Source organism: Ipomoea triloba, chromosome 7 (assembly GCF_003576645.1).
Source record: "Ipomoea triloba cultivar NCNSP0323 chromosome 7, ASM357664v1".
NCBI lineage: Eukaryota > Viridiplantae > Streptophyta > Magnoliopsida > Solanales > Convolvulaceae > Ipomoea > Ipomoea triloba.
Window position 1 is genome coordinate 13,016,955 of NC_044922.1, and position 13,437 is coordinate 13,030,391.

A 13,437-nucleotide genomic window follows, 5' to 3' on the forward strand; every position below is an offset into this window, starting at 1 on the left:
TTTTGTTTTAAGATTTTGAAAAATAATGACTTAGAAAATCTAAGATCAGTTGCATTGGAGAAAAATCAATCAAATTATGGCTGCTAAGATTTGAGCCCAAGTCTGAAATGTAAAGAGTTTATTTAGGAAAATTTGTACTTTTTGTCCCTCAATTGTTGTCCGATCTGCAATGTGATTCCTCATTGTCAATTTTATGTAATTAGGTCTCTACTAACCTTAAACCTTAGTCAATGTAGCCTTCCGATCTGATTTCTCACTAACTAGTGTTAAAACCATGGGTAATTTGATAATTTCGCAACACCCACCTTAATAATTTCTCCAATCCATACTCGTCTTCTTCTTCCTTGGCGTCGTCCGATCGTTCCCACCGCGCTTATTGAAAACCCCGTCGGAAATGGCGGGTGCGAAGCTCGCCAGAGCAATGATGCCGAAGATTCATCGTCATCCTCTTCCTTCGCGTCGGAACTCCGGCGCTGCAGGTCAGTTTCCGCTTCTAGGCTCGAGGTTGCTGGTGGGTCCATCGAGCCCCATCGCAAGTTTTGCGATATTGGGGATCGGAACACCCTCGCGCTTCTCTTCGACATCAATGGCAAGAATAATGCGCCCAATGCGGATACGAAAGTGGAATCAAAGAACATTTGGTTCTCCAGGCTAGCTCATTGTGATGAGGAGCTAGTAGAAGATGCGGAAATTGGGGAGGAAATTAGGGTTCCTGTCAATACCTTGCAGCCAAATGTGGAGGCTGCTGATGACAATGTCTCCATGGAAGGAGAGCTCAAGACGATGAAGGAGTATATCGATCTTGAAATCTACAGTAAGAGCTAGAAACCAAAGGATTTGAAGGACATTGTTGGAAATTTCTAGGAAGCAACTTTAGTTTTCAGCAAGAATTTGCGAAAATAGAGGCAAAAGCATACTGCTAAGAAGCCCGGAAGTGGAGACGGGAGAAGAGTTTCGTAATAGTTTCTCCAATCCATACCTCCGCCATTAAAGCACCGCAACTCTAACGCATACACACCAAAACAACTAACAAACACCCTCTTCCTCACCGTGAAAACAGCAACTTCAATTCGGAAACTCAATCAGTTCACTATGGCAGACATACAAACACGCCGGAAATGAAAGGCTGATGAGCCAAAGATCTAAAGCTGAGGCCGATCGGACGGCGCCAAGGAGGAAGAAGACGAGCATGGATTGGAAAAAATTATTAAGGTGCGTGTTGCGAAATTACCAATTTGCCCATGGTTTTAACACTAGTTAGTGAGAAACCAGATTGGAGGGCTACATTGACTAAGGTTTAAGGTTATTAGGGATCCAATTACATAAAATGGACAGTGAGGGATCACATTGTAGATCGGGCAACAATTGAGGGACCAAAAGTGCGATTTTCGCTTTTATTTATTAGAAAAATTAATCTTCTGCTAGTCATCCACAATCATTATGGTCCACACAATTGTATAGACCATATAATCAATTAGGAAAGTACTATATGTACTCCCAACTTTTACTCTATACTTAAAATTTTGATAAAGACACTTTTACAGGGGCTCACATGAAGAAAATAACCTATCAGTGACCGCCACATCAGGGTGTAAGATTTGAGAATACATGTAGTAAAACTCTAGCGAATAATATACGTTCAGTACACATAATGTATATTTAGTATATTAAAAATGTACATTGTTTTCAGAGAAAATACATTTTTTTTATATAATGTACATTTAATACACGAATAATATACTTTTAATATATTAAAAATATATTTTTTGCTGTTGGTCCACACAACACTGTATGGACCATGGTTCACAAAATAATTTGCAGGTCATCCACTACTGTTGCCAAATATCATAATTCAAAATATTTAGGGCTTTCTAGAATAAAAATTGAATTTACACTTGAACTCATTGCTAACATCAGACCTGGCTTAATAGATTTATTTTTGCTTTCCCATGTGGTTCCTCAATTATTAAGTAAACAAATACAGCCTCTCAATTTTTGTTTATGCTATCAATTTGATTTTGACTCATTTTCATTTTTGGTCCTACTGTTATTTAGGCGTTATTAATTTTAGTCCACTTCATTAATTTTTGCCACATTGCAGTAAGTCTTATTTAGTTCTTGTCACTTTTAGCTCACCGTTAAAATTTTCATCAAATAACCATCCAAAACAGGGGTATTTTGATCTTTTCATGCTTTGATCATCTCATTTACCCTTTGTAGTAGTTTTCCTTACAGATTTTCATCCAATGAAGAGGTCTGGTAAAAGCCATGGCTTTGTAATGTGGCTCACATAGCTTTCGTCGGACCTCTTCAATGGATGAAAATGTGTAAGGAAAACTACTGCAAAGGTTCAAGGAGATGACCAAAGCATGAAAAGACCAAAAATACCCCTATTCTGGATGACAATTTGACGAAAATTTTAACGGTGGACTAAAAGTGGCAAGGACTAAAAAGACTGGCCGCAATGTGACAAAAATTAATGAAGTGAACTAAAATTGGCAATACCCCAATAACAGTAGGACCAGAAATGGAAATGACTCTTTGGTTTTTGACCGGATGAAAACTAAATTAACAATTATAGCAATACTAAAGTATCATTTTAATTATATTACAGTTTTATTTGACAACATTGTGCTCTGTTTTTTAGTTTCATTTTCTACACACTAGTTCCATTATAGTAACACTAAATATCATTTTAATTCTACTACAATTTCATTCGATGATCATAATTCGCACAGTGATGTATGGACCATTGTCCACTGTATAACAACTGTCTTATTAATTAGAATTATTCAGATAGAATTATATATGGATATAATGAAAAACGTGCTCAAATGAAATATCGTGTTTTTTGCTTTTGTAAATAAAGTCTGGCCCATTAATTGATATATCACCGTCTTGTTTATTTATAATTTATAAAGTAATATTACATACTTCTCGTACATTTTTCAATTCAATTTTTTTTTATTTTGTTGAGAATAAAAACTTAATACATTAAATCGAAAGAGTGACAATCAACAAGATAGAGAGATGGTTATCAAACCATTCCTCGCAACCTAACATTATATTATTGTACAATTAAATTTATTGTTTATTAGTAACAGATTCCCCAATTTATGAGTATTCAATAAAACGAAATCACGTCAGGAAAGAAAATATTAGAGAAAAAATTCAGAGATTTTTTTTATAAAATCTTATTTATAATTTGCGTTGCAATTCAACTTTCTTTTAGTCAAAACCAATACTACTAGTTTGAAAGTCAACGCCATAAGAAAATACAAAATTTTTATGTGAGTTATAATGTTCTTCTTTCCTAAGTTATACGACAATTGTAGAATTCGTCCTTAAGTGTTGGTCATGCTCACTTTTCGTCCCTAAGTTATTATTAGCATTGCACTTTTCATCCCTATACTAATAAAACATTAGGGACGAAATTTGCAACTTTAGTATAACTTAGGGACGAAAAGTGAGTACGAAAAGTTAATAAAATAACGAAAAGTGCAACGCCAATGATAACTTAAGGGTAAAAGTGAATATGACCATACTTATGGCCGAATTCTACAATTATCATATAACTTAGGGATGAAAGGTGAAATTTTCTAAATGGTTTAACATAGATATAACTATACAAAATTTAAATACATTTCATTAAGTACAAAAATACATAGATTGCATTCCTTTATAAATAATAATAATAATAATAATAATAATAATAATAATAATAATAATAATAATGCACCTACCAAGTCCGAGTAGTTGTCTTGCATTAAATATTTAAATCCGGTCAATTTTATTTTTCTTATCTACGGAGTATTAGTTTAAAGCAATTTAATTGAATTGAATTAAAACTTATTTTAAAAATAATTTTAAAAGTTTTAAAAATTATTGCATTATGAAAAATTCACATTGTCGTATGTGTACTTAAACAAAGTTGTATTCTTCATCTTACCTTTGACAAGAGTATTTAATATAGAGATTAGAGTTAATTCAATATTTGATTTCTCGATTAGTTAATTGAGTTTTTTTTTTTTTTTTGAATTTAAAATCATTAAGATTTGGTCACTTAACTAATAAAATGTGGAACATTATTTTGGTGAGAACAAAAAGTGACACAAGAGACTAAGAGAGTAGTGAAATTAAACCTGATGTTTAAAGATTTTTTTAAAAGAGTTAACATCATAAATGGTGAAGGTTATTCTTGAACTTTTTTTTTTTTCTTGGAAACTTATTTCTGAATTTTTAAATCAATCAAGTGTGATACCTAAACTTTTCACATAATTTATATGTCCAGACAATTAGAATGATGAAAATACCCTCCCAAATAAATGGTTATTTCATAGATTTTTCAATGAAAGAACACATTCGACACACAATGAATAGTTCATATATCACATTTTTTGTGTGATTGGCAAGTAGCTGATAACTGATTGGTTTAGTTATACTCTAGTAGTTGACAATTGATTGTATTAGTTGATTATAGAAAGATGTTTGGTATATTAGACATTTTTTCTTAACTGGTTACATATAAAATGACATATAAGACCATAAATATATTTTGCTATTTACTCAAATCTTAAATTATTTTTAAAAATTTTTATTGTTGTTGTTATTAATTACTTTTAACTATTACTTTTCACTTTTTAACTTATTGGTATCAATAAATCAACCAAAAAAATTATTTATTAAACACTTATTTAACCATTTAGCTTTGTTGCCAAGGACCTTGTAGTCCAGTGGCATCAAACCCTTCCCTTTATACGGGAGGTTTCAATAGGTTGAGAAAGTAGTTATGAACAGATACTGCATTGTAATAGAGTTAGTAGTATTCAAAAAAAACCATTTAGCTTTGTTAAACATCTAAAATTAATGGAACAAGTCAAACTTTAATTGATAAGACATTTATCTAAAACTCCTTTTATCCATTTAAAAATTGATAACTAAAATTGGCACATTTTTGGTAGATTTAATGTTATATGGAGTTTTCTGAGTATGATTTTGTCATGTTTAGTCCTGAACTTTTAAATTAACCATCCGTGATGCTTTAAGTTTCAAATTGTTACCATTGTTGTCCAAGTTAACTAACTATGGTCTTTAAGCTATCAAATTTTAATCACCCATGGGAAGGACCATGCCTGTTAAATTTTAAAAGTTGCATACCATGAGTGATAAAATTTGATCACGAATGATAACAGTTTAAAAGTAAAAGGGTTAATTTAAAAGTTTAGGACTAAACCTGAAAAAATTGAGTCATTTTCATTTTTGGTCCTACTGTTATTGGGGCATTGCCAATTTTAGTCCACTTTATTAATTTTTGCCACATTACGGTCAGTCTTATTTAGTCCTTGCCACTTTTAGTCCACCGTTAAAATTTTCGTCAAGTAACCGTCCAAAACAGGGGTATTTTGATCTTTTCATGCTTTGATCTTCTCATTTATCCTTTGTAGTGGTTTTCCTTACAGATTTTCATTTAAGAAAAGCCATGGCTTTGTAATGTGGCTCACATAGCTTTCGTCGGTCATCTTCAATGGATGAAAATGTGTAAGGAAAATCACGGCAAAGGGTCAAGGAGATGACTAAATCATGAAAAGACCAAAAATACCCATATTTTGGACGGTATTGACGAAAATTTTAATGGTGGACTAAAAGTGACAAGTAATAAATAAGACTGGCCACAATGTAGCAAAATTAATAAAGTGGACTAAAATTGACAATACTGCAATAACAATAGGACCAAAAATGGAAATGACAATAGTCGAAGGACCCAAATGTCATTAGCTTTTTTTTTTTCTTTTTTGGTATTAACCCCATGGGGCAGGGAGGGAGTGAAAGATCCGGTGGCCCGTGGCCGGTGGTCTTACAAAATCAGCCATTTTTATCCAAATGGAAACGGAAAGAAGAAATCAGGTAACCCACGTGGGAAGCCCCTCCGCCGGCCACATTTCCATTTCGTCATTCCCCTTTTTCTCCCGAAATCGCTTCCCTACCACGCCACTCCCCTAATCATTGCTTTAAATTTCAATTAATATTTTTTATTAAAAAAAATTCCTGTAAAAATATATGCATATACCTATAGGTAAATGCTTATCGTTACTGCAAAATCCCTTTCGCAGTGAATTGAATTGAAGATACATATATTGTCCTTTTCGCAGTGCATTGAATTGAATTGAATTGAAGATACATATATTGGCAAAGGCATGTTTGGATGGGAGAGTCACAGGGATTGTTGCGCCTTTTCTGATGCTCAAATGACTCGGAGAATCCAAGCTTGATCAAACATGCCTCCGGTTTCAACGCCTCGAAACTCAGCTTACCTCACTGCTCTCACCCAGGAGATCGAGAAAAAGCTTCAACGCGTACGTACTTGTGCATCGATTGATTCTTCGTATTTCCGATTCCGCGTTTGGTGCTTCTGCTTTTTGCCTTATGATTCCCGTGTTATTATTATTAATTTCTATAGCAACGATTGGAGAAGTTGCGCTCTCTGCCTCCTGAATCTGCTGATCGGTTGATGAAACGTGTGAATTTCGTTTCAGGCATTGACCTCGCCGTCTCAGAGGCGCGATTTGTTGCAGCAGCTATTCGCGGACATAGCTTTGGAAGTTGATGATCGAGCAAAAGGTGACCTGCCTTTTCTCTTCTCTTCATTTACGTTTTGTTCTGTATGAATCAGATTCACTTTTATTTGATGGCGCAGCGTTAAAATTATTTTTTCATGCAAAATAATGTTCAAATAGTTCAGTTGAATCACAAGGCATTTATGTGTAAGAGATGCTCGAATTTGGCTTAGTAGACAGCTTTCACCTTAATTCTGTTTTGAAAACAAAAGGGGAATTATGTGTGTTTGTGTGTGTGTGTACAAGGGCATTTATATTTATGTTAGGAATACTGACAAGTAACAATGTAAATTGTGGGAAATGATTTCACCAATGTAGCATATGACCTTCCTTTTCTTCCTTTGTTTTACCCCTGTGGTATCATCTGGATCTTTTCTAGCTTTCCCTGTTGCTTTTGAAGACCTTCAAGGTTGCACAGCATGTATCCTGCTATATGTAATCTATTGAGAAAAATTATTTGGAGACACTCACTAGTGATTGGTCTTCATACTGCAGTATTGGACAAATGTATATGAATCCAAATCAATGAAAAAGTTTGCTTCTCATTCTTGTTGAGCATGAAGATAAAAAGCAGGTGTGAGAATGAGTTATAAAAGGTCCAGCAAATTGGAGAAGTCATGTGAAGCAATTTGAAGATACTCCATACATGGAAAATTAGTTTTATCATTTTATGTTTAAACTTCACATGTATTTCATAGTGATGAATTTCCTTCTATTTCTTCCATGCTTTATTTCTTTCATTTACTGATGGTATCATCTACGTTCTATGCTTAAGATGTTTCACCCTTTGTGACCACCACTAGCACACACTTAAATATGGCATTTAATGGATTCATGATATCAGGGTTGTGAGGCAAGTAGCCAAGTAGTTGCATGTAGGATGTTGTGCTTGCGAAGGATGACCAAGTAATTGCTTGACGACAGATACTGGGAATCAGAGTTTGCTATTAGTATCTTTACTCAAACAAATTTTATGATGGCTACTAATCTAAAGTTGTTAGATTTGTGCTTTGTTGGGTTTCCCCATTTGTTGCATTAATAGGATGTTGGTAAATATGAATGCTTTGGTTCTTAAAATCTGAGATCAATATTCTTTTCTAGATTAGCTTTTATTGTTTTACTATCTATCCATATCTATGAGGATCAGATGATATTGGATATTTGGATTGAAGAAAAATTCACATTGCTGACAAATTTTATTGGCGGGTGCTTTGTGTGTATGTACTTTGCTGCCTTTGCATAATAAATTTATACTCTATTGAGGTTCTTACTATGTCCCATGAACTTGCACAGAAATAATTTTTGGCAGTGAAGATGTAATATCTGCCGCAGAGGAAAGGATAGAAGGCCCAATAAGTTTTTTTGATGTGCTTGCTGACCATTTCATCCTAGTACCCCACAATGGGAAAGCAATCCTTGATTTGATTGTTCAACTATGGAGCCAATCCTTTTGTTCTAATATCTTTACCTTGTTGTTTCACAAGTGGGTAAGTGAGCTTACATACAACTTCAAATTTGGCGCATTAGAATTTTATGTTCTCTCATAAATCTTATGTATGCCTGTGCAGACATCTAGTTGTTTTTATATGAAACAGTTTTTGTATCCATTTCTTTTATCATCCTTGAATAAGATAGGCATGTTTTTCAGTTGTTTGAGGTTGAACTTGACAATTCTGAAGTCCTTCTCCGGTACTCTTCAGCTCTTGTTCAAGGTGCTACTAATGTATTCTGGTATGAATTCATTCATCCGTATGGTTATAGTTTATTGGCAATGTAAATATTTAATTACTTGTCAATATAACTATGAGGACTATAAGTGCTTTGTTTGTCATGGGGAAGATCGAAACAAATAGAAATGTCATTAATACTTATTTTCAGGATTGATATCCAAACCAACACAAGACGCTTTCAGAGTCTCTTTCAGGTGAGATAAATGGGTGTCCAAAACTGTTACTCCATATATCATAAAGAGATGTTTTAACATCTGTGTTCTTTCAACTGGCTGCAGTATCTTCTTGAGGAAGTTTCTCTTGTTCCTGATCGGTTAAAGAAGATACCCTTGCAGGTCTAACATTTAAAGCAAGTTCTTGTTTCGTCTACCTAACTTCAGTTAGATTTAATAGGCATGCCTATGGAGCATTCTACTAAGTACTATCATGCCTCTTCTTGAAACTTCTTCAGGTGCAGCGGAGTTTGTTTCTCCTTCTCTCAAGGTTCCTATTTTTCTATGACTCAGGTAAGCAAGGCTCATGACAATCCTGCATTAGATGTTGAAACTGGTTTGCTCATTGTTGCTTGCTTGCTTGCTTACAGTTGAAAAGCTAGAAACCTTCTTGAAGCAATTTCCTGATTATCCGAATTCTTTCTTGATTGGTGGTCCAGCTGATATTTTTGTTACTGAATTAGCTGATCAGGTAAAAAAACACAACACAATACTTCTGTCTATTAGCTGTAAGCCAATTTACATCCTTAACGTCTTTTGTCTTGCTTGTTTGGCATCACTGATACCAGCTTCAGAAATTAAAGGTCGAGCCAGTGCTATTGTATTACCTCTCTCAGACAAAAGTTCTCAGTGGTATGCGCATTAGAGCACTAACACAAAATCCTTGATTCATATACCTGCTACTAGTTATTTAAAAATTAAATGTCAACAGGATTAGAATTGAGAATGGCGACAAGTACAAGGCTGAAAACTTGCCTATACAGCTTCACGAGCCCTGGAGCTCCCATGTATCCAACACGAGCTGTTCGTCATGCTGCATGGAATGCACTTAATCTACTTTTTCCTGTGAGTATATTCTTTGATTCTTCCCGGCTCTAGATAGCATGCTTATAAAGTAGTTCCAAGTTCTCCAGAATCTTGAGTAACATCTGATTTCTTCTATTCCCATACTCTCTAATCCTGTCATCGTTTCATAAGTGCAATTCGATTGCCACTGGTAAGTTAACTGGCACATTTGAAACTTTGGTCCCAGGTTGGGAGATATCCTCGGCACCTTATAAGCCTCTTCTTTCGCCTGCTATACCCGTGGTACTGGCCTGCTTCGTGTTGGAACTTCATAAAGTCGTGCATAATGGCGGTATTATATTCAATACTGAGATTGATTTTCTCTGGTTGGGAAAAATTAAGAAAGCAAAAAGAACAGTAAATCCAGAATGATTGATTGTCTGTCAGGGTGTTTTGTTGCAAGCTGGGAAAAATGGTTAGTCGTAGGAACAGCTTTTGTATTGTAGTAGGTAGCTGCACTGTTAATTGAGATTTCCAGTCTGTAATCATCATAAACAACGCTAGTAGTGCCATGTTATTTCCATGATTGTTTCTTTGTTGCTTGTATCGAATGAAACAAACAGAAAATATTTAAGAGAAGTACGGAGTATAAATCATTTCTTGTAAATGAAGCTAGTTAACAAGAAAAAAGACAGTACTATCAAGAACCAAGGAGGTCAGGTCAATAGCAGCAAACCAACAATAAATTACACAAATTCAAACCGAGTGAGTTAGTAAGAAATGTGTTACAAACTCAATACTTCCATGTAATTCTAGGAGTCTAAACATACAAGAGAGCTGTGTAATCATCAAGCATAGATTACCAGAATAGTTACAGCAAATGTAGGCAAAACAACAATGATAGGAGGAATTCATCAATTTTCTTGCATTGCTTCCGAGTGGTACTTCTCCAAGTCAGCATCAAGATCTTCTGCTGATACTACTACTTTCTCTCCACGCCCTCTACCTTGTCCTCGACCTCCTCCTCCTCGGAAACCACGACCTCTTCCCCTGTTGCCACCACGTGGCCTTCCGAATCCTCCACCTCGCCCTTGCCCACTGTTTAAATCCAATGTAGCAAAGTGAGAGCAGGCATTTAATCAAATTATAGTTGTCATTGTGAATATTTGCAACAAGATTCAGATAAAGCAAAGCCAACCAGAATAAAAAGACAGTAAAGGTGCTGCTAACTAAAAAGTTACAGAAAATGATCATAGTACAACATAAAACTGTACCATACAAGCATGTCTAGTTTCAACAAGTTCTAAATTCTGTATTGGCATTTTGGAATCAGTTTATGTACTGTGTCTCAGACAGGTGCCACTAAAGCTGGTTTACATGCTCTATTCAACCACTAATAAAATCCTCAGATGTGCACCCTACCATCCATAAACCTATTTGTGTTGATGCGGATAGCATGCACAAGTAAAACACAAGCTCTTAAAACACCATGCAACAACAGTTCCTTTGTCAATTTCCTCGCAAAACATGTTGTCTTCCGCCATCTCTTTGATGGACAAAGTGTGTCTAGCTAACATTTCTTATCTAGAAAGTGCCAAATGTATCTCCAAACCTGCTATCTAACCATAACATTGCAGGAGAAAAGATAAGTTCTTAAACCTATATCTGCTTTCCACTCTCATTGCACATTGACCTCTCACAATGACAAGTGAACTCTTGTTTAGTCAAAATGCTACTATCATAGGGACAAAAAAAAAAGAAGCTTTTTTACCCTCTTGAAATCAATTGCCAAAACACTAGTGCATAACTTAAAATGAGTTGGGACATCTTAGAATGGTGCATGTGAAGGACCAGGAGGTAGTTGGTAATATCTGAATTCAACATGAAAAAAGTGATTCGCTGTTAAAAATATTATCCGTGGACGATTTTTTCGTTGAATGCAATTGCATGAATCAGTGGAAGAGATATGAACAATATAAAGCACCAAGACAGTATTAACCACAAATATTCTTAAAAAATTTACATAAACTAAATAGAATAGTTGAAAGCACTAGGACATGGCAGACCTTCTAGGAATTCCATTGAAATCTCCATAGGCACCACCACTGTAGGAAGATGGAGCAGGAGGGGCTGCAATGTTTGTGCCTACAATCTCTATCTGCATTGCCTTGCCATCGAGTTGAACATTGTTATACCTTTTCACAGCTGCTAAAGCATCTTGTCGACGGGAGAAGACAACTTCTGCTGTTCCCTAGAGAAAATGATTTCTTTTATAAACAACCACATTCCACATAGAAGTGGCACAGCCAGCAAACCATATTCTCCAAAAATATTTTACCTTTGATCTTCCACTCCTATCATAATGAATTGCATAGCGTTTCAGATCACCAACCTCAGAGAAGAGTTCCTGTATCAAGTATCACAATATGTAAAACAACAGTAGTGCTTGGAGAATAGAACACAAATGATCAAGCATTTAGTGCATCCAAAGAAATAGCTACTGAGGTGATTTACTACTTTACACTTGAGAAGTGCTTAAAATTACGGAGTATTTATTAATGATGATGCTTCAGCTATTGAATCAATTAGCGTAACAGCAAATCGTAGCCTGTGCCCAAGATAGTGTAAGGTGCAGTCTTATCAGAGAAGAACATAGTCACTGAATTTCCGGGAAAAAAAAAACATTCTTGAGCAGTAAATACCAATTATCAACCTTGTCAGGCATACCATTCAAATTTCCCGTAGAAACAAATTCAGTACATGACACTTTCTATCTAATGCCAGTAAAAAAGATGTTCTTTCTTTATGGAGAAAGGTCATCCACTAAATTGATTACGCAGGACTTCATTTATAGCCACCTTTATATAATTATATTTAGCAGAACCTGTTCGACCATCCCTGAACTCATAAATATATCCAATGCATCCTTTTCCTCATAATCGATTCCCTTAGCCCTTACTCTCAACCAAACTAAGAAAAGTAAGATCAATAGTAGGGAGAACAAAGGAGAGGAAGGGAAGAAGGATGATATTCCGATGTATCAGTTATGTGGTTTTATTAGTCTCCCCTATTTCTTTATAACAGCAACAAACTCTGATTCGGTGGGTTCCAGAGAAGGAGGTCCTGTGGCCCCAAATTGGTATGGAAGTTGTAACATGGGAAAACCACGGAAAACACAACTCATTTGAATAACCCGGTGACCTACCAATTGTAGAAGTAGGATTTTTCAGCTCATCCCCTTCCCCTCTACCCCCTTTGTTACACAACCTCATAACAAGACATGACCAACAGGAGTTGGAGCCTACATAATGAATTTCAACCCGAAAATTTGTGGAATTGCAAAAGGGCAGGTGAACTCGGCAAAACGGAATGCTTTGTCAAAGCCACAGCAAATAGCTACTCTACGGAACTTGCTGCAGCTTACTAAGTTCAATACTAATATCGGCGGGACCCTTGTGCGAAATTAACATAATTAAATCGAGAGGATCTACAAAGTTCTCAGAAGAATGAACAGCAAAACAGGAAAAAGGAAAATCACCTTGACATCCTCGTTAGAGACGCCATACTCTAGGTTGGATATATAGAGCTTGGTGCCAGTCTCTATGGAAGAAGGTCGAGCGCCACCGCCGACTTGGCCGGGAAACCCCATCTGCTGATCCGCCGAAAACATGTCATGACTCCAAGCTGAATCTGGTGCCTCAACCAGCTACAATTTCAATAATGAAGTATATAAACATACTGAACACAGAGTGTAAACTGTAGCGAAGAATTTTTGTGGTCTGCAGATCTAGAAAGCTCACCTTAGCGGTAGCGTAGGGTGCAGGTCGGTTGGATGTGCGGGTCGGAAGGCGGCGAGCTGGCCCGGGTCCAGATCCGCGTCCCCTGCCCCGAGAATTGCCTCCGCCGACCTTCTTATTCTTCTTAATCAGATCGTCTAGAGACATGTCCAGAGAAGCCTCAGCCATTTTACAGATGATTTAGAGAGAGAGAGAGAGAGAGAGAAAGAGGGAGAGTGTACTACTAGGGTTTGAGGTGACACTTACGACCCAGCGAAGAAAGGGGCTCGCAAGCGCGGGGAAAACAGAGGCCGAAACA

The 13,437-nt window shown here is 36.0% G+C and overlaps 2 protein-coding genes across 2 annotated transcripts; one reads left to right on the top strand and one right to left on the bottom strand.

The window, feature by feature from the left end:
• The first annotated feature begins 5,859 nt into the window (after positions 1 to 5,859).
• LOC116025164 lies at positions 5,860 to 9,981 on the top strand. Its single transcript, XM_031266282.1, has 12 exons — positions 5,860 to 5,904; positions 6,150 to 6,353; positions 6,534 to 6,618; positions 7,908 to 8,101; positions 8,263 to 8,345; positions 8,493 to 8,538; positions 8,623 to 8,679; positions 8,796 to 8,850; positions 8,928 to 9,028; positions 9,126 to 9,189; positions 9,269 to 9,402; positions 9,590 to 9,981. The coding sequence occupies exons 2-12, from the start codon at positions 6,276 to 6,278 to the stop codon at positions 9,761 to 9,763; spliced, it is 1,071 nt and encodes a 356-aa protein (XP_031122142.1). The 5' UTR covers positions 5,860 to 5,904; positions 6,150 to 6,275; the 3' UTR covers positions 9,764 to 9,981.
• Positions 9,982 to 10,036: 55 nt separating this feature from the next.
• LOC116025165 (THO complex subunit 4A-like) lies at positions 10,037 to 13,437 on the bottom strand. Its single transcript, XM_031266284.1, has 5 exons — positions 13,143 to 13,437; positions 12,881 to 13,048; positions 11,681 to 11,749; positions 11,409 to 11,593; positions 10,037 to 10,440 (listed from the first exon to the last, which is right to left on the bottom strand). Exons 1-5 carry the CDS (start codon positions 13,305 to 13,307, stop codon positions 10,257 to 10,259), a joined length of 771 nt encoding a protein of 256 aa, XP_031122144.1. The 5' UTR covers positions 13,308 to 13,437; the 3' UTR covers positions 10,037 to 10,256.